This window comes from Haliotis rufescens, unplaced genomic scaffold, assembly GCF_023055435.1.
Source record: "Haliotis rufescens isolate VD_foot unplaced genomic scaffold, xgHalRufe1.0.p SCAF_2, whole genome shotgun sequence".
Taxonomy (NCBI): Eukaryota; Metazoa; Mollusca; class Gastropoda; order Lepetellida; family Haliotidae; genus Haliotis; species Haliotis rufescens.
The window spans coordinates 46,312,478-46,335,006 of record NW_025963890.1 but is presented as its reverse complement, the minus strand read 5'-3'; the positions used below and the strand labels follow the sequence as shown (position 1 = coordinate 46,335,006).

The window sequence follows — 22,529 nt, the reverse complement described above, 5'->3', positions numbered from 1 at the left end:
CTACCGCTCTTTTACTCTACCAGCTCCTCACAGCTATTGCTCGCTCAAAAACGTGCCTGGCAATGTAGAGGAGCACATCGTAGGTTATACATCTTTCAGTGGAATTTCACTCCAAGTTACGCCCGTTTCAATGCTATTTAACTATGTGAAATGCATAACCATAATGACGAGAAGTAAACCGACTTAATCATAATGGGGCGCGTTGTGTTTTCTCTTTGTCAATGTAAACATCACGTGTGCAAGTACCAGCTCTCAATCTTCATCATACATGATATTGGGGCGGTCGGGTAGCCTAGTGGTTAAAACGTACGCTCGTCAGGCCGAAGACCCGAGTTCAATTCCCGACATGTGTACAATGTGTGAAGCCATTTCTGGTGTTCCCCGCCGTGATATTGCTGGAATATTGCTAAAAGCGGCGTAAAATCTCTCTCACTCACTCATACATGACAAACGAGGGTCACGGGTGGCCCAGTCGTCTATAAGGCGCAATTCGCTGTGCAGAGTTGCGTCCCTTGAGCGCGCCAGAAACCTATGATTATGGGTTCGAATCCCGGTTCGCCCCGATTATGTTTCTAGGTTTGTCAGCACAATACCCGTGCTCGTGGGTTTCACCGAAGTGGTAAACGTCCAAGACTTCATCACTTCGGGCTTTCCTCCCACATTAATCTGACACGCCGTGATATAACTGAGTGTAATAATGTTCAAAGCGGCGTTAAACCAACTCACCACTACCCCCATGATCAAAGAGAAACTGTTTTTGCTGCACTTAAGTATACCAGTTGTTTTTCACTGATTGAACTACATGTAGTTGTGCTCCGCGAGGTTGGGCACCTGATCATACATTTCTTCAAACCTTTCAGAGACCAGAAAGAAGGCAAAGGTTAAGGAGATTAAGGTTGTTCCCGGGTCGTTTGTAAATCTGACCTGCGTGACCGAGGACCCACAGAACACTATCTATTCCTGGTCAACTGATGGGGAGGACATTCCGGTTTTCGGGGCTGTGCTCGCACTACCAAACGTGCGGATGTCCGTCAACTACACGTGCAGAGCGGAGAGCCCCAACAAGAGGTCGGAGGCGACGTTCATGGTTGTCATGGAGGCGGAACATGGTGAGAGACAGCTTTTCTTGATTATTTAAGAAATAAACGACTCGTGGTCGTTCTTTATCGTACAATAAAACACTGTAGCCCTCATGAATTATTCTCACGGCAGTTTTGTATTGTACGACAAACAACGACCTCGAGTCGTTTATTTCTTATATATGAGATATCAACATTATGTACAACCTCTTTGGTGATGTTGATAAGCTTTAAATTACCTTAATTTTAATAACGATGACTTCCTGAATAGAATTCGACCTCGAAAATGTCGGACAAGTCCATTTTATGAACAGGTGGGTTAATTTTGGCATTTCCCGCATATTCTCACGATCCTCACGTCGATTATCTGTACCTATACTCCTATTACCGATTGTCATATCTCTCCTGATCTTGGATGCGATCGTTCGGACACTGCGTTTATCTGCGTACCACATCTACATCTATGGGGAACAACTCACTAGAAACTCCCCTCTCACAAATAGCGTCGTCCAAAATATGACGACATCATCAAGTTGCGAGCTCATGTTAGCATCTCCAGAAATGACGTCATAATAGAACAAGTTTTTATCATGAAATAAACCACGCTTCATTCTTCATTGTTCTTTGCGTTGTATCGCGTAGCTGTCTGTTATAGTGAGATATTGTGAGATACAGTGAGACATTGTGAAATAAAGCGAGATATAGCGATATAATGTGACATATTGTGAGATGCAAATTATTTAGTGAGATATTGTGAGATTATTACGCTTCGTTCTTCATTGCGGTTTGGGATTTACTGCTTCATCTTGTATAGATAATGAAAAAACAAAACATGATTAAAAGTAAGATGCGGAGATGACTTCTTTATGATACGTCCTCTGCCTGCAGCTCTTGTGATCGGGGGGACTGAATATGTCGAGGAGTTGGACACTCTGTCACTCACCTGCAACGCAACCGGGGAATATGCTGACGTCACAGATCTTGAGTGGTTTAAGGACGGGTCCCGACTAGACGCCGAATCTGACCCTGAGATCCACATCGTCAAGATCAGGCTCCGCGATCACGATCTTCTCACCAGCAGACTCACCATTATTCGCAGCCGGAAGAGGGACACGGGAGTGTACGCCTGTCGAACTCCGAACAGCGGACACCTGCGGAGTATGGACGTGTTTGTTTTCAGAGGTACATTTCCACAACCCTGAGATCATATACTTACGTTTTGTTTGTTTGTGTGTTGTTCAACGCCGCACACACCAATATTCCAGCTGTATGACGGCGGTCTGTAAATAATCGAGTCTGGACCAGACAATCCAGTGATTGGTATCATGGGCATCGATCCACGCAATTCGAATACAATGACATGCATCAATCAAGTCAGCGAGCCTGACCATCGAATCCCGTTAGTCGCCTCTTACGACAAGCGTAGTCGCCTTTTACGGCAAGAATGGGTTGCTGAAGACCTATTCTACCCGGATCTTCACGGGTCGTGGGGCACTTAAAGAGCTCCAGCCAAAGACATAATATGACAGCTGTCCATATTCAGGGCCACCTGTTTTAAAACTGTTTTGCTGTTTCATGTCCTAAGTATTTGAGTAACAAATGTAGTTTGTCATATTGTGTTTGGTTGTTGCCACCTTAATACACTTTTGACATCATCAGGGGCACGGGTGGCCCAGTCGTCTAAGGCGCCGCGATTCGCTGTGCAGAGTTGCGTCCCTTGTGCACGCCAGAAACCTATGATTGTGGGTTCGAATCCCGGTTCGCCCCAATTATGTTTCTAGGTTTGTCAGCACCATACCCGTGATCGTGGGTTTCACCGAAGTGGTAAACGTCTGAGACCTGCATGACTTCGGGCTTTCCTCCCACATTAAAGCTGACACGCCGTGATATAACTGGAATACTGTTAAAAGCGGCGTTAAACCCAACTCAGTCAGTCAGTCAGACATCATCAACATTGCATTACACTATTAACATTGCAAACACGAGTACAGCTGCCTTTCAGATAAAGCGTGTGTCTTCATCTGTAATTATGCCTCTCTGTTCATATCCTTACTTCCCAAGAAGCGTCATGAACTATTTTTAGATGCGAGGCTAGAACTAGAAGATTTATTTATTAAAAACATAGATCCTCCCACAAGTGTGCAAATATTCGATATGCATCAGATGATGTCACGCCCCACGTGAAGCAATTGCGGGTTGTCAAGGGCGACTACGTGAACTTGACCTGTGTGACCCCGGGTTCAAGAACAAGTATGTACGTATGGCAGAAGAATGGCGCTTACATCAAAGGTCGAACGGAGTCATTCTTCTCCCTGAACAAGATTCAGAAGTCATCTAATTACACTTGCATCTCCCAGGGATCGGCAGGTGCTTCCAAAGCAACCTTCATGGTCATCGTGGAAGGCAGGGCAGGTACGTACTTTCACACCGACACACACACACTCCAAACCACGACGTGTGCATGCATAGTCAGACCAGACCTGACCAGACCAGACCAGACCAGAACAGACCAGAACAAAACAGACCAGAACAGAACGGAACGGATCGGATCGGAACGGAACAGTTTATTATTCTCCAAACCAGTCGCGGTGGTACAAAAGAGTACACAATAATAAGCATGTACACATGAAGTATTAATATGTGACAAGGTGACAGTAAGTCATGCATGGATATATTATATCTTTCTGTTTTGTGTGTTCGTACTACTTTAAATATTTTATCAATAAATCGCGATAAGATCTCTAGTGTTTTGACTGGACAATAACCTCTTAAATGTTTACAAATTAGACAAATTTATTTTGGTAAGCAATTGGTACGTATACAGGTCTATGTTATGACAAAACCTGGTTTCTAAACAGATAATGAAAATTCTGAAGGAGAGTTGCACAGTTCACATGCATAATCTTCTAGCTTTATGTTATTCCAGCGACCGGTTTCAATTGGTAAATTATTGTTACATGTTCTGAAGTTTAAGATTGGCATATACATATTATTTGTCATTAAAAGGTGATAAACGTATGCTGTTAACATCTGAACTGTGAAGGGGGCATGGGGGGGCCCAGTCGTCTAAGGCGCCGCGATTCGCTGTGCAGAGTTGCGTCCCTTGGGCACGCCAGAAACATATGATTGTGGGTTCGAATCCCGGTTCGACCCGATTATGTTTCTAGGTTTGTCAGCACCATATCCGTGCTCGTGGGTTTCACCGAAGTGGTAAACGTCTGAGACCTGCATCACTTCGGGCTCTCCTCCCACATTAAGCTGACACGCCGTGATATAACTGGAATAATGTTAAAAGCGGCGTTAAACCCAACTCACTCACTCACTCACTCTGAACTGTTAATCAATTAAAGAATAATAATTTCCAATTGTGTTAAAAAACCAATTCATATCCACAAGAAATAAGATTCACTAAATAATTACTACATATTGTGTACAGGTCATATTCGAATTAGCTACTTCGGGTATATTCATGAGGTATATTAATTTTGTCCACTATTTCATGCAATTAAAGGGGGTACGGGTGGCACAGTCTTCTAAGGCGCCGCGATTCGCTGTGCAAAGTTGCGTCCCTTGGCCACGCCAGAAACCTATGATTGTGGGTTCGAATCCGGTTCGCCCCGATTATGTTTCAAGGTTTGTCAGCACCACCCCCGTGATCGTGGGTTTCGCCGAAGTGGTAAACGTCTGAGACCTGCATCACTTCCGGCTTTCCTCCCACATTAAGCTGACACGCCGAGATATAACTGTGATACTGTTAAAAGCGGCGTTAAACCCAACTCACTCACTTACACTCATGCGATAAAGACTATAACATTGACATGTAGAGGATAATGACTTGTCATGTGACGTGAACAGGTGTAACAATCAGCGGTCCGCAGTCTATCACTGTTGGTGCCACCGTCAGACTACATTGCAACGCTACGGGCAGAACGTCGGCTCCCAGTGACGTTGTCTGGCTCAAGGACGGGGAAGAACTTCACGAATCGGAGACTGTCATCAAGACAAAGCTTATTGGCCCGGATGACCTGACGCTATATGCCTTACTTGAAGTGACCAACAGCCAGACAACGGACAGTGGAACATACGTATGTCAGAGCACGCTCGGAGACTCGTCAACCTTCCAGGTCAAGGTCAAAGAAGGTGATTCAATAAGGAGACTTATTTAAGAAAGCAAGGGCTAGGAAGGGTCTGCCGAAAAAAACTACGTACTGACCACTATCGTGTAGATCTTAAAACCCGCAGTGGTTGAAGTGTTATACGTGTGTCGGCGGATAGGTGTCAACAAACTATGTGCTTCTATTCTTTAACTCTCTCAGGCTTTCCTCCCACAATATGCTGACACGCCGTGATATAACTGGAACACTGTTAAAGGCCGCGTTAAACCCAACTCACTCACTCACTCACTTTAACTCTCAAGTATGCAGTTTATCACCACTTGGGGTCTTCTGTTTACCCTCTGAAGTGGTCAGGAGTTGGGGTAGCCTAGTGGTTAAAGCGCTCGCTCGTCACGCCGAAGGCCCGGGTTCGATTCCCGACATTGGTACAATGTGTGAATTTTATTTCTGGTGTCCTTCGTGATATTGCTGGAACATTGCTAAAAGCGGCGTAAAACCATACTCACTCACTTGAAATGGTCATCCAAGTAGTAGTATCTCGTGCAAGATTTAAATTTGCTCTTCAAGTCACACCCTACGCGAGACAAAACTTCCCTGAAGTTACCAATGATTATACTTTGCTGAGAGTTTTTATGTGTGTTAAATTCATTTTCCGATATAGGACAGTCGCCTAAGCACTACATTGTGTTCACATATATTCAAACATATTGGGGCGGTTGGTTAGCCTAGTGGTTAAAGCGCTCGCTCGTCACGCCGAAGGCCCGGGTTCGATTCCCGACATGTGTACAATGTGTGAATTTTATTTCTGGTGTCCTCCGTAATATTGCTGAAATATTGCTAAAAGCGGTGTAAAACCATTCTCACACACACACACACACTCACTCACTCACTCACTCACTCACTCACTCACGAACAGAATCCTCTTGTACTGATGCACCCCATTCTTGTACTGATGCACCCCATTCTTGTACTGATACACCCCATTCTTGTACTGATGCACCCCATTCTTGTACTGATGCACCCCATTCTTGTACTGATACACCCCATTCTTGTACTGATGCACCCCATTCTTGTACTGATACACCCCATTCTTGTACTGATGCACCCCATCATTCGTCTATTTCGTGTAGGGGCTCTTTGGACCTATTTTCTGTTGACAGATATCTTTGGATTTTAAATTTGCCAACGTTCGATGCATTCATCAACGGCAATGAAAATAAATACCTCTTTTAATATATCAAATGCAATTCATTCCTGGAAGGCCTGTAATGGTATATGTTCCCATGCAGTGTCGAAAGAGAAGGGCCAGGCAGGGACGAGGATAACGGTACCACCCAAGGACAAGAGCGTTGAAGATGGAGCCGTTGTCAGATTCTATTGCGGGTGAGTATACAGTTTTGTAGCAGCACTTTATTTGTTTGTTGTTTAACGTCGCACTAAGCAATATTCCAGCTATATGACGGCGGTCTGTATATGAGTCTGGAACAGACAATCCAGTGATTGATATCATGAGCATCGATCTACGCAATTGGGATACGATTACATGCATCAACGAAGTCAGCGAGCCTGACCACCCGATCCCGTAAGTCACCTTTTACGACAAGCATAGTCGCCTACTACAGCAAGCATGGGTTGCTGAAGACCTATTCTACCCTGGATCTTCACGGGTACGTAGTAGGACTCGTCTATACGGTTGTATAGGCTTCACTGAGGTACAATTGAACACTGTTATGTCGAAATCTGATGTGACGATTTCTCAGTTGTCTCATCCTTTTTTTTAAGTTCATAATTGCCCTGACAGAGTCGAATGTGTATCTCCTTCATAATTCGAACGTTAGCAAATGTTAGAACGTGACAGCATCGCTGCGTTGTGTTATTTATACTGTTATTCATCATGAACCAAAGTGAAATACAACTTTTGGTTTCGTTGTCTCCGTGAAGACAGGTAAGGGTTGGTCTTCAGCAACCCATGCTTGCCATAAAAGGCGACCATGCTTGTCGTAAGAGGCGACTAACGTGATCGGTGGACAGGCCCGCTGACTTGGCTGATGCATGTCTTCGTGTCCCAATTGCGTGGATCGATGCTCATGATGTCAATCACTGGTTGTCTGGTCCAGACTCGATTATTTACCGACCGCGTCATATAGGTGGAATATTGCTGAGTGCGGCGTTAAACAAACAAACAAACATATATATCCCTGTCTCAATAATAAAACACAATATTGCTGGTTAAAACATTCCAATAGTGTGATCTGATGAATGTGAACATAATATACATATTAGACGTACCCTACCTACAGCGCCACGGGCTCCTCTGCACTGTCGGTACACTGGGAGACGAAGGGCCGGAGGGTGATAAGCAGGGGTCGCTTCTCGGTGAGGGGAGACAGAGATGAGTCAGTTCTTGAGATCGACCCTGTGGTTCTGGGTGAGGACGATGGACAGGTTGCCTGTATAGCGGACGACAGTGGCGGGCCCACCCAGTCCCACTTCGCCAGTCTCACCATCTACGACCATACCAGTGAGTGAGAATTTACGGTTGGGAAATTGTTGAGCATCACCCCTTAAGTCAAACGATCCGGACTTCCATGTACCTTTGGGACATTAATTTGATGGGTGCCCAGTTTATAAAACTAGACCATTAAGATAACATGCTGATAAGATAACATGGATGCCCCTCTGAGACACAGTATTCTGTAGAATATAGAAGACTCCGGACCAACCTTCCTTGTTTTATCCCTTTTTTCCAAAGCGCCAGGCAGGGCAACAACAAGTAACATTTTAAACATCATTTTGTATGACGCGCCGAGAGGATCGAACCACCGATCTTCCGCTCTCCAGTCTAAACTCTCTATCCACTAGACCACGGAGGGGGTCTTAGGTCTTGACGAAATAACACGTTTTGAAGGGGTTTTTTTCTTTATAAAAGTAATAAAGGTTTATATGAACGGGAAATACCTTTCAATTCGCATAACAGTTTAACCCACTTTCTCACTTCGTTACAGCCGTCCCGTTCGACTTTCCCGCCATCACGGAACACCCTGCTCTGCGGGCGGTGGAGCGAGGGCGGACCACTGTATTCCAGTGCGAGGCTCTAGGCACGAAAAACGCCAGCATACTCTGGTACAAGGACCAATTCCCCATCTCTACTGGCGGGCGGTACACGGTATTACCTGGAGGTGGGTCTAGGTGTACATCACTGTCGTGGGTCATCAGTTGTCAATTTGTCGAGGTGGGGTGAAGTAGCGGGTGTCGATGCATGGATTGGTTCGTGTCGATACCCAAATTGAAACAAAATGTAAAATCCAGATATGTATGTTAAAGAATTTTGTGTGACACCCAAAAAAAACCAACAATATGATGGCAGTGGTCAGTATCAAATATAAAAAAACAGTGGTGATAGTAAAAGTCAGTGATAATAATGTAATTAATCACCCAGTGGTCAAGCCTCCGAGATGGACCGAGGCGGAGAATCCAGGGTGATAAGTGATCCTCACACGAAAGCTGGTCTCGATGTGATGCAACAGTCAAAACTAGCTTCCACGCAGTGCCATCACATCACAGAATATTCCACATGTTTCTATGATATCAATGGTCTTGATGTGATGAAACGCGAAAGAGACAAGAGACACGCTCTTTTCTCCTTATACAGTCAAAACTAGCTTCTTGAAATTTCCACACAGTGCCATCACATCACAGAATATTCCACATATTTCTATAACGTTCTATGTCAGTCCACGGTATTCTGGAAGTTAGCAATTACACTAGCATCAAAAATAAGGACAAGGATACGTTTTATACCATACTGAAAGGCCTCAGGCCCACAGAACAATTCTGTTTTCGGGAGTGGTTACAGATCCGTTTAACAGGTCATATTCTAATTAACATAGCATGATAAATGAACATTGACAGATTTTTTTAGAGTATCTTTATCAATTGTTGACATGATCGATACATTTTTTTGTTGAATGGGATGTCCATAAAAAGGCAGATCAATATATTTTCTTCTTAGGTGGTCGTATTTTGGACAAACTAACAGAAAATGAAACTAATCACATTTAAACCATATTGCTCACTTATTCTCATATCTCTTGCTCTGTTCTATGTCTGCCTACTTCGATCCTAAGTTTATGAGAGCTGCATCTAAATTGTGCTAAATATATTCTGAACCTTTTAAAATTGATATCAAACAAATAGTATTCTGGGGAATAGTCTAATAGTCTATCAATAGGCATTTTAAGAATCTTGAATCAATACTTGATAATTCTAATATGATGAAATATGTAAAGTGGTACACGTCCACATTCACCATATACCATAACACTCGATGTACAGTTTTTTACGCCAAGGAATCGTTTACAAGCATATAGATGGACCAGTTCAATAGTTCTGTATTCAGCATGATCCCAGACCTCTGCTCCATATAAAAGAATTGGAGTAATTTGCGTATCAAATATCTAAAAAAAAGTTTCATATGAAAGATCAGTGAAAGTTTCTATTCTATGTATGATTCCCATCATTTTTGCCCGCATTGCTGCATTACTGGTATGGTAATTCCACGATAATCTTCCTGTGAAGGTTACCCCCAGATATTTATAAGAAGTGAGAATTTGTAACGGTTCTGAGTTGAAGAACCATTTTTCCCTATTTGATAGTTTATTTCCCTTTTTAAAAAATAACACTTTCGTTTTCTCAGTGTTCACTTGGAGTTTACAATAAGAACAGTACAGCTCCAGCTGATCTATCAAATTATGTAAACCTTTTATCGTACTAGAGAACGGAACTATATCATCAGCAAAAAGCAACAGAAATATCGAAACAATATCTGGATACAGCTGTATACCAGCCGTAATTTGTGCAGCCAGTTCATTGATGAAAAAAAAACAGAACAGGAAGGGGCAAGAAAAAAATCAAAACAGTCAAAAGCATTTTTGAAATCTACAAAAAATAGCATAAAATGTTTCACCTTTTCTCTGCATGTATTTGTGAATAATCGCATTAAGTACGAAAATATTATCCGTAGTTGAGTACCCTTGTCTAAAACCTGCTTGTTCTTCCGAAATTTTATCTAATGAATTTGACCAAAAGGTGAGCCTTTTACTGATAATAGAAACACATATTTTGCTAAAAACACCCAGAAGGGTAATTCCTCGATAATTGTTTGTATCCGTACATGATCCGGATTTATGTAGTGGAATAATCACACCGATAGTCCACTCTTTTGGGAAATAGGATGTTTCTAAAATCATATTAAACAGTAATTCAAGGTATGGGTGTAGAATATTGACAGAATGTTTAAAAAATTAAACCATAAATGTAGTAACTGCCTCACCACTGCTTACATCAATAGTACTACATTCCTGACAACTAATCATTGTCCAAATACAATGAGCTTCTATCAAATCTTAACAGAAACAATGTAATACAGTTACAATAATTGTTTAACAATAAAATACACTGTCGTTTAACAGGATGTAAACGTATTGTCCACACAGCGGGGTCACGTTGATGTGTTGCTGTCGATACACTAGTATCATTGGTCAGATAGCACTTACAATTACTACTGACCCGTGAAGATCCAGATTAGAGGTTAGAATCTTTAGCAACCCATGCTTGCCGTTAAAGGCGACTATGCTTGTCGTAAGAGACGACTAACGGGATCAGATGGTCAGGCTCACTGACTTGGTTGATGCATGTCTTCGTATCCCAATTGCGTGTATCGATGCTCATAATGTCAATCATTGGATTCTCTGGCCCAGACTCGATTATTTACAGACGGCCGTCATATAGCTGGAATATTGCTGAGTGCGGCGTTAAACAACAAACAAACATTACCACTATATTTTATCAAACATGTGCTCTGTCATTGTTATTGTCTACGTCTTGTCGAAGATGAGACCGCCTCCGTGGTCTTGTGGTAGAGCGTCCGCCCGGAGAGCGGAAGGTCCGGGGTTCGATCCCCGGCCGCGTCAAACAAAAAGACGTTAAAAGATTGTACTTGTTGTTATCCTGTCTGGCGCTCGACATTAAGGGGCTAAAACAAGGACTGGTCGGCTCGGAGTCAGTATACTGTGTCTGAGTGGGGTATTCATGTTAAACTGCGGCATGGTATCTCAGTAAGCTAGCACTATAAATCGGCATCAGTCCGGACTAGTACAAGCAGCTACACACACACATACACGTGCATGCACATCGCTATATAAGTGGAATAATCTTGGACGCCACGTTAAACCCAATTTCACCTCACCTCACCTTGTCGAAGATGGGTATACATGGATTTGTAGGAATGTCCTTGAGAGTTATCTGAACGCTTTATCCATGTACACGGACATCCAGTCCCGGTTAGTAGGACACTTCCGAATACCTATTGCTTGGAACTTCTTTTTATAATCATACACATCACTACGTTACCAAGATTCCGTAAACCGTAACCTAGCTAATCTTTACGATGTTCTGGAAACGGCACCGTTCGCATTAATAGGGTTTGGTCGTACAATCATTGGTAGTTGATAGATATATAGTGTCTGCTACTGATAACGATGCTTTTCACTTCTTGTTACCTTGGTGACCAGATCCGTTGGTGTATAATATACTACCCTGTGCTCTGTCTACAGATCAGAGAAGTGCCCTGAATGTGTCGGGTGTAGAGACAACGGACGAGGGAGTGTACCAGTGCTCTGTGGAGAACCAGGCAGGCATAGCCTACTCCCAAGAGGCCAGCCTCTACGTCCGGGGTAAGATCACCATAGCCTTCATCTTTATTGTGTAGCATCACAGTACACTCAAATTGTCTTTATCGTCACAAATGGCGGTCTTTTGAGCACAGTATATGTTCATAAAGTATGCCAGAGACATTCTGCATTACAAAAAATGCATCTGGCTTTTTTCCCCTCCTCCAACCCTGGACTTTGGGCTGAAAAATCCGTAATCCTAAAAATGTTTTTAAAAAAATGGCAAGAAAAATAAGCAAGAAGCAGCATGACCTAGAATATATGCCAGTGTTGTCAGAAATGTCCAGATTTTTCACTGTCGAAAAACTTGGCTGGTTGTTCCCGAATCCGGAATATTGCTGGGAGCTGGCAGGAATTCGGTGTATCTCATCTACACTTTCCAAGATGAGGCTGAACTCAGATCGTAAAAGGCCTCGAATTGTCCACATGTCGGTCTTAAATAGGTACGGCCAGTTTTCAGAAACTGCCCCATCACGAAACTTCTCGAACGATCAGGTCTGCCATGTTTGTCAACAACACCCAGAGGCAGTAACTCTAACTTACTCGCTGCCGACCGATGGCTGCCGCTAAAATCTGTCTACGACAGCACATTTTACTAGTGATTCAATCATCTGCTGCCACTGCTAATCATTACACATAAACTGACAACAATCCCTACTTTCACTCAACAAAATACATCCGTCCTTGAGCCTACTGGTCTTCGTCGAGTTACGTCCCTTAACCGTGCCAGGATTCGCTGGTTATGTGTTCGAATCACGGATTCGCCCTGAGAAGAATCTTGTCTATCAGCACTATCCCAATCTCGTAGGTTTCTCAGAGGCGACATATGTACATCACCTGGGTCACATTGAGCTCTCAAGGCTTTATGTGAAATAATTGTGAAATCTGTTATAAATCAGACTCGCCCATCTACATTTTCTTTTTTCTCTCCCCTATTTCGTGACCTAACCACTTGCTATTTGTTTGGTTAATATCATCCAAGGTATTTACTGCTGGTACATCTTGATTACTAACTGCCCGTGTTTTACGAGTTTTTCCCAAACGTATCTAACGGATGGGACTCAACCCAGAAAAAGTACGAGAAACTGTACTTTACCAAGACAGTGTTATCCCAAATATAACATTTGTCACATTTGACCACTTTCTAAATGGAATGTGAGTTTGTAGCAGTCATATATTTATTGCCCACTTGAAAACTCAACGTTGAAAGAAATCGTTGCTGGTATAAGGGTGGCGTATGGCGACAACATAAGAGTGTTCTCTCCGAGATTGGTTACAAGAAACACCATGAAACCGATTCTAAAATCATGTTCATGATACGTATTTGAGGGGCATTTAGAAGGGATATACGTATGGCTGAGAATATATGGACGTCAACTTCTTTATAATAAGGAACAATACGCGAGTATTAAAGTCCTGGCTTCCAGTTGTCCATCGCTATCAGCTGTCAGCGCTAATTTACTGTTACGTTTTGGCTTCCAATTGTCTATGGCTATTCACCTATCAGCGCCAATTATCTGTTGGATATATATATATATATATATATATATATATATATATATATATATATATATATATATATATATATATATATGTCTGTTCCTCATAATAAAGCGGGGGCACGGGTGGCCCAGTCGTCTAAGGCGCCGCGATTCGCTGTGCAGAGCTGCGTCCCTTGGGCACGCCAGAAACCTATGATTGTGGGTTCGAATCCCGGTTCGCCCCAATTATGTTTCAACGTTTGTCAGCACCATACCCGTGCTCGTGGGTTTCACCGAAGTGGTAAACGTCTTAGACCTGCATGACTTCGGGCTTTCCTCCCACATTTAGCTGACACGCCGCGATATAACTGGAATACTGTTAAAAGCGGCGTTAAACACAACTCACTCACTCACACCTAATAAAGCAGTTGACATTCATAAATTCTCCTCCTTATGTTCATAATAACATAAATATTATATATAAACATCATTAAGTTAGAAGAATCGCCCACATTCGAATGACTAGCTGATGCCAAAATAAGTTCCGTCCGCACGTGATGCTGTGACACTCTAATTGAAATGGTGTATTTTTAAGAAAGTGGTGATCTCGCGGGTGAGTGATACATTTTCTTGTTTCAATCACAGGAAGACAGTTTCCACCACAGTTCACAAGGTCTACAGAAAATAAACGCGTGCGCATAGGCGATGACGTCACTATGGTGTGTACTGCGGTTGGTTCACCTGTACCTCTGGTACGATGGGTCCAAAATGGCCGTCCTATCAACAGGGTGGGTCCAGCCAACGGACGTGACGTCATAAGGTTGAAGAACGTTCAGCAGTCTACGAATATCGTGTGTACTGCAGAGAATCTGCTTGGCAACATCGAATATACAGCTCGGGTGATCGTGGAGGACCCAGACGGTGAGAGCCCGTGTTCTTTAAAGATGAGGACTTTGCTCTTTCGTTTTGATTTGGTTGGTTGGTTTGTTGTTTAACGCCGCACTCAGCAATATTCCAGCTATATGACGGCGGTCTGTAAATAATTTAGTCTGGACCAGACAATCCAGTGATTGATATCATGAGCATCGATCGACGCAATTTGGATCGATGACATGTATCAACCAAGTCAGCGAGCCTGACCACCCGATCCCGTTAGTCGCCTTTTACGACAAGCATAGTCGCCTCTTACGGCAAGCATGGGTTACTGAAGACCTATTCTACCCCGGAATCTTCACGGGTCCTTTCGTTTTGAGGCAATGTGTAGACTTTGTTTTTGGCGATATGTTTGAAATACTGATATATTGTGACCGATCGTGAGACAGTGTGAGGTATTGTGAGATATAGACTATATAGTGAACTATTGTGAGATATTTAAGAAATAAACGACTCGCGGTCGTTGTTTATCGTACAATAAAACACTGCAGGGAGAATAAACCATGAGGGGCGCATCCCTTGTGGTTTATTCTCCCTGCAGTGTTTTATTGTACGATAAACAACGACCACGAGTGGTATATTTCTTAGATGAGATAGCCAAATTGTACAGCCTCCTTAAGGATGTTGATCAAAGCTTTAAACGTATTTACCCGTATTTTATTAATGATGACTCCCTGAATAGAATCCGACCTCCATATTATGAACATAGAGGTAAAGTATCGTATTTCCCGCATATTCTCACAATTTCTCACGTCGATAATGAGCACCTTTTCTCCCAATACCGATTGTCATTATGATATCTCTCCCACTTTGGGATAGAATCCGACCTGGCAATGTCAGACAAGCCAATTTTATGCACAGGTTAATATTTCCTGCTCATAATCCTCACGTCGATGACCTGTACTTTTCTTATGTTTGTTTTACCAGCGGTGCCTGCGGCGCCGGGACAGCCCAACGTGACCAACGTCGGTCAAGATACAGCGACGGTGAGCTGGGCGGACGCAAACAAAGAGGGCATCTCCCCCATTACCGTTTTCATCATCCACGTCAGGTACTGTGTCATACATAGCTGCATGCTGATACACTATAAACTCTATTTCTACATGTACATGCTGATATACTCATGATATTTTCTATAGCTACTTGCTGATATACTAATGATATTTTCTTTAGCTTCTTGCTGATATACTAATGATATTTTCTATAGCTACTTGCTGATATACTAATGACATATACTCTATAGCTACATGCTGATATACTAATGATATTTTCTATAGCTACTTGCTGATACTAATGATATTAACTCTATAGCTACATGCTGATATACTAATGGTATATTCCATAGCTACATGCTGATATACTAATGATATATTCTATAGCTACTTGCTGATATACTAATGATATATTCGATAGCTACATGCTGATATACTAATGATATTAACTCTATAGCTACATGCTGATATACTAATGATATATACCCTATAGCTACATGATGATATACTAATGATATATACCCTAGAGCTACATGCCGATATACTAATGATATATACTCCTTAGCTACATGCTGATATACTTATGATATATATTCTATAGTTACATGCTGATATGATTATGATATATATTCTATAGCTACATGCTGATATACTTATGATATATATTCTATAGCTGCATGCTGATATACTAATGATATATACTCTATAGCTACATGCTGATATACTAATGATATATATCCTATAGCTACATGCTGATATACTTATGATATATATTCTATAGCTAAATGCTGATATACCAATGATATATATTCTATAGCTAAATGCTGATATACCAATGATATATATTCTTTAGCTAAATGCTGATATACCAATGATATATATTCTATAGCTAAATGCTGATATACCAATGATATATATTCTATAGCTAAATGCTGATATACCAATGATATATATTCTATAGCTAAATGCTGATATACTTATGATATATATTCTATAGCTAAATGCTGATACACAAATGATATATACTCTATATATACATGCTGGAATACTTATGCTATTCTCTAAAGCTACATGCGGATATACTAATGATATATTCTACAGCTACATGCTGATATACTAATGATGTATTATGCGGCTACATGTTGATACACTAGTGATATATATTCTATAGCTACACGCTGAAATACTACTGATATATTAAAAACAGCTACATGCATAGAGAAAAAATATTTTGAGCACTGGTATACTTAAGGGATAAGCTCTTTAACTACATCCTGATATACTAAAGGGATATACTTGATAGTTTCACACTGATATACTCACACTGATCAGGTACAGATAGACGAGATGGCCAAATCTATAAAACTTCAGGTTGATGTCCTCGGTGCCGTTGTCAGAGCTAAGACGATCGTAACTCCCATACTTTAACATAGACTAACGACAGTCGTATAGCGCTAGGGTGCTCGTAACTCCCATACTTTAACATAGACTTACGACAGTCGTATAGCGCTAGGGTGCTCGTAACTCCCATACTTTAACATAGACTTACGACAGTCGTATAGCACAAAGGAAATCGTAACTCCCATTCTTTAACATAGACTTACGACAGTCGTACAGCTCTAAGACGATCGTAACTCCCATACTTTAACACAGACTTACTACAGTCGTATAGCACTTAGACGATCGTAACTCCCATACTTAAACATAGACTTACGACAGTCGTATAGCACTAAGACGATCGTAACTCCCATACTTAAACATAGACTTACGACAGTCGTATAGCGCTATGGTGATCGTAATTCCCATACTTTTACATAGACAGTCGTATAGCGCTTAGGTTGTTATGTACAACATCACCCTGATACGTTCCCGAGGGCTACACGCTGTTATACGTTATCACTGACTTTGTTCCAGGAAGTGCAAGAAAGACTGGCACGAGAACACGGCTCATGACGTCATAGTTAGTGGCGGTGTTCAAGAAGTAGTGGTCAGCGGCCTCAAGCCCGGCACGTGCCACCAGGTCAGACTGACCGCTAAAAACTCGCAGGGAGCAGGGCCCGAGGGGGAACCAAGTGAGAAGTTCTACACTCGGAAGAAGGGTAAGGATTTTTCGAGAGTTTTTAAGTCGAGATTGAAAAATATAATGCTTTGTGGCAAGTATCATGACAAGACCAGACAGAAAACTAACTAATGCAATATTACCATGATAAATGTGCAGGTAATATGAATACTCATGACTCGTTTATTGTGAGACTATTGTAGTAAGGGAGTGAGTGAGTAGGGTTTAACGCCGCTTTTAACAGTATTCCAGTTATATCACGGCGTGTCAGCTTAATGTGGGAGGAAAGCCCGAAGTGATTCAGGTCTCAGACGTTTACCACTTCGGTGAAACCCACGAGCACGGGTATTGTGTTTACAAACCTAGAAACATAATCGGGGCGAGCCGGGATTCGAACCCACAATCATAGGTTTCTGGCTTGCCCAAGGGACGCAACTCTGCACAGCGAATCGCGGCGCCTTAGACTACTGGGCCACCCGTGCTTCCTAGACTATTGTACATCAGTATGCAAGAACTTTTCAAATTCCCGTTTCCAGTTTCACGTGCCGCTCCCCATAATGTGAAAGCGAGGCTGGTGATGCGCGATGGGGGTCTGATAAGCTGGTCGGAACCGGCCGTAGTAGATGATACAGAAGCGCTACAGGTAAGCTGGAATATGCCGTAGTATATTGGAGGAATGAGTATTGTTTTAGGCCGTTTTTAGCAATATTCCAGCAATATCACGACGGGAGACACCAGAAATGGGCTTCACACATTGTACCAATGTGGGGAATCGAACCCGGTTTAGCGGCGAGCGTGCATTTAAACCACTCGGCTACCCCAGCACTCCACAGGTAAGTTGGTACCTGCCGAAATCGATGATGTGGAATCTCTACAGGTAAGTTGGAACCTGACTGTTTGTGTAACGTCTCACTATTGGTAAACCTCCAACTGTGGGGGCACGGGTGGCCCAGTCGTCTAAGGCGCCGCGATTCGCTGTGCAGAGTTGCGTCCCTTGGGCATGCCAGAAACCTATGATTGTGGGTTCGAATCTCGGTTCGCCCCGATTATGTTTCTAGGTTTGTCAGCACCATACCCGTGATATAACTGGAATACTGTTAAAATCGGCGTTAAACCCAACTCACTCACTCACTCTAGGTTTGTCAGCACCATACCCGTGCTCGTGGGTTTCACCGAAGTGTTAAACGTCTGAGATCTGCATCACTTCGGGCTTTCCTCCCACATTAAGCTGACACGCCGTGATATAACTGGAATATTGTTAAAAGCGGCGTTAAACCCAACACACTCACTTACTCCAACTGTGGGCGTAACAACCAATTCACTCACTAACTCTCCTCTGTTTAAGGAATACCGTGTCCTCTACACCATCAACCCTTCCGCTCCTATCCAGTACTGGAACAACATGTCTGTACCACGTGACCAGACATCAGCTCTTATCCGGGGCCTGAGCCAGTTCGCTACGTACACCTTCAGAATACAGGCAACCTACAACGACGGCCAGAGAGTTGAATCCAACGACATCGAATTGTTTATCAAAGATTCTTCAGCTGATGGTGGGAAGACAATTAATCTCAATAAAATCAGGTCTTAGTTCTTGGTACCGATAAACAATAACCTGAGGACCTCCAATTACGCGTTAGGTCAGAACGACCTTTGATTTGAACAATTAGAACATCGTTTACCAGATCGGAAAAGTGACGGTCAGAATATGTTTTCTAATTATGCAAATTTGAAAAGGTTAACACGGGATATTCAGAAAAAATCAGCTGTAAATTGATTCCGTTAAAATCATATTATATCTCTCGCTTCAATGGGATAAACATTTGAAACGGAAGACACCTCCCACAGCCCGTTGGAAGTCCTCCTATGCAATCTTGGCCATCTATTAGACAAACATAATTTTCTTTTGTTCAGTGTGAATGATATATTTTCAAAGCGTAGTCTGGATCGGAAGTCCCGTGTTTGAAACCAGTGTCATAAAGCTCGAGAAAGCTGCTTGTTGGTTGGCTATGTCATGTAATCACTCCATCACTTGAGATATTTCACTTCAGAGTGTGTTTCATATGAGCCCTTTACGGGACACCAATCATCTTCCCGAGGCAAGAGAGTTATCTGACAATAAAAGTCCAGTTTCCACCCTTGCTGAACTAGGCTGGAATTCCTGGGCTCGATAGTAGCGCCACCAGTTGTTACATGAGTTATATCCCTTCTAAACCTCTCCTATGGACCAATCAGATTCCATCACTTGCATTTGTTTCAAACAGAATGGCGGCGCCAAGTCAAGACGATCTGATCGATAGTCAAGATCTATATGATTATAAAACGGGTCTTACATCGCGAAGTGCACCAAATCACGCGAGCACCTTGATTATAAACATGAAAAGGTTTGGAAAATATCTTTTGACAACGAGTTGGCGGTTCACATTCTTTGCAAATCCTGCAATCGACCGAAATCTGCACGACAGTTTACGAACCGGATTTCGATTTCGTTGCGAGATATTGATTGGACTATGCATAGACTCGTTAGTCCAGCCAAAATGTAACTCCATAATTCCATCCTAGTTCGGCAAGGGTGGAAACTGGACATTAATAGTCAGTGAACTCTCTTGCCTCGGGAAGATGGACACCAAGCTATCCAGATGTTCTTTAGGATTGAGAATCACAAGATCAGTGTCAAATAGCATCCAGGATACAGTGATGCCGCATTCTACTTGATTATGATCCTTGATATGTAAACTGAATCGATATTTTATCAATAGATTTAAGAAATATATATATATCGCATCTTATCCAGACACACTCTGCTCAAGAGAGCTCAGACGTATGCTCTTTTTAAGAGCATGGTCTTGAGTGTTGACCAGGGACCACTTGCGCAAAGCGGTCTTAGCGCTAAGACTATCGTAAGCCTATGTTAAGGTATGGGAGTTGCGATCATCTTAGCGCTAAGGTCTAGCGCTTTGTGCAAGTGGGGCCAGAAGCTGCTGACGTCCCTGGATCAACTGACATCCCCTCGAAACTCATCTAAATGTCGCAATGATAAAGCTGAAAAATGCTCGGTGTAACGCAAAACAGTTTTGCACAACAATCATTTAAATTCACCGTAATGTTGTGAACAGTTTCGCGACTATCAAGATCAATGTTTGTCGTTGCAGAGATCCAGCTCCGTGTCAGCAACCTGGAGGGGGAGATACTCAGCCCGTCCAGCGTCAAGATCTACTGGAAGAACCCGGTCAGCGTGGAGCCGACGGAGGGGTACGAGTTGTCCATCGACGACGGCAATGATTACCAGGAGCAGATCCGCATCACAGGGGCAGCTAACTCCTACGTCCTCAGTGGCCTCCTACCTGGGGGCGGGTATGTCGTCAGGATCGCCCGTAGGACCAAGTATGGCGTGGGACCACAAACCGAACCCATGAGTATCAGACTCCCCAGCTTCGGTAAGCATCATCATATTTCCTGAGTATTTCGATAGTAGTCATTGAGATGTAGACGATTGCAACCTGTTGTCTCAGCGCAAGCTTGTACTTGTTTCAAGGTGGTGAGGTGAAATGGGGTTTAACGTCGCGTCCAAGATTATTGCACTTATATAGCGACGTGCATGTACGCGTGTGTGTTTGTGTGGCTGCTTGTACTAGTACGGACTGATGCCGATTTATAGTGCTAGCTCACTGAGATACCATGCCGCAGTTTAACATGAATACCCCACTCACACACAGTATACTGACTCCGAGCCGACCAGTCCTTGTTTTAGCCCCTTAATGCCGTGCGCAAGACAGGATAACAACAAGTGTCATCTTTTAACGTCTTTTGGTTTGACGCGGCCGGGGATCGAACCCCGGACCTTCCGCTCTTCGGGCGGACGCTCTACCACTAGACATCGGAGGCGGTCCCTGTTTCAAGAAACCGTCGAATGATTTGTATATATTTACGGCAATGATAGCTCTATCATTATTTGATTAGAAATAGGAGGTTGAAACATAATTATATTCGTGTGTCGCTTGAAATTAACGTCGAAGAGTTGAACAATGCATCCAGTGCCGATACACATGAGTATTTGTATTTCTTTCATGATAAGAACTAATCTTCATATCCTCAAGGGACACTGTGTTCTTACTGTTTAATTGGCGGTACATTATCTGTTTTAACTACATGTCTCAAACCAAGTGTAGCAACCACTTGGAGATCCGGGGTAGAATAGGTCTTCAGCAACCCGTGCTTGTCGTAAAAGGCGACTAACGGGATCGGGTGGTCAGGCTCGCTGACTTGGTTGATGCATGTCATCGTATCCAAATTGCGTGGATCGATGCTCATGATGTCAATCACTGGATTGTCTGGTCCAGACTCCATTATTTACAGACCGCTGTCATACAGCTGGAATAGTGCTGAGTGCGGCGTTAAACAACAAATAAACAAATAAAACATTTGAAAGCATCAGAGACAATTAAAAAAACCAAAACTGACGAGCGTCCGATCACTGTTCCGCGAGACTATTATAGAACACAAGATTCCGTCGGCATTTTCCGGTAACATCTTATATCATGTATATCTAACATTTCATTGATATTTTTCATCGCAGTTTTAGAGGCTCCAACTATAACAGACTTATCTCCCTTGAACTCGACCGCGATCATGGTCACGTGGGAAACCCCTCCTTCTGAATCTCCGCAGCTGCAGTTGATTCAGGGGTACGTTGTGTCCGTCGACAACCAGCGACGTCGCGAGAGTCGACGAGTGAGTGTGGATCGTGACGACCGTCAGGCGGTGGTGGAGGGGCTGACAGCGGACACCAGGTACAGTGTCAGGGTGTCCGGCATCACAGATCAGGGGGATGGGCCCAGCTCTGACCCACTGTTTGTGTCCACCAACTCCAGAGGTGAGTGAGTGAGTGAGTCTTGTTTAACGCCGGTTAAGTGAGTTAGTGAGTGAATCTTGTTTAACGCCGGTTTAGTTAGTGAGTGAGTATGGTTTTATGCCGCTTTTAGCAATATTCCAGCAATATCACGGCGGGGGACACATGAAATGGGCTTCATACATTGTTCCCATGTCGAGATTCGGCGTGATGAGCGAACGCTTTAACCACTAGGCTACCCGACCGCCCCCCCACGCCGGTTTAGAAATATTTCAGTCCTATCTCGACTG

The 22,529-nt window shown here is 43.0% G+C and overlaps 1 protein-coding gene across 1 annotated transcript in view; it reads left to right on the top strand.

Moving 5' to 3' along the window:
- Window positions 1–22,529, top strand: part of LOC124142187 (hemicentin-2-like) — a 56,435-nt gene that overhangs the window by 23,550 nt on the left and 10,356 nt on the right. Inside the window, exons 16-30 of the mRNA XM_046510492.2 lie at window positions 861–1,109; window positions 1,968–2,261; window positions 3,243–3,491; window positions 4,935–5,219; window positions 6,484–6,577; window positions 7,495–7,715; window positions 8,200–8,373; window positions 11,809–11,928; window positions 14,052–14,327; window positions 15,267–15,390; window positions 17,246–17,430; window positions 17,927–18,033; window positions 18,736–18,943; window positions 20,543–20,827; window positions 21,967–22,263. Of these exons, the coding sequence (XP_046366448.2) occupies window positions 861–1,109; window positions 1,968–2,261; window positions 3,243–3,491; window positions 4,935–5,219; window positions 6,484–6,577; window positions 7,495–7,715; window positions 8,200–8,373; window positions 11,809–11,928; window positions 14,052–14,327; window positions 15,267–15,390; window positions 17,246–17,430; window positions 17,927–18,033; window positions 18,736–18,943; window positions 20,543–20,827; window positions 21,967–22,263 (3,168 nt within the window). The remainder of the gene's footprint in view (window positions 1–860; window positions 1,110–1,967; window positions 2,262–3,242; window positions 3,492–4,934; window positions 5,220–6,483; window positions 6,578–7,494; window positions 7,716–8,199; window positions 8,374–11,808; window positions 11,929–14,051; window positions 14,328–15,266; window positions 15,391–17,245; window positions 17,431–17,926; window positions 18,034–18,735; window positions 18,944–20,542; window positions 20,828–21,966; window positions 22,264–22,529) is intronic.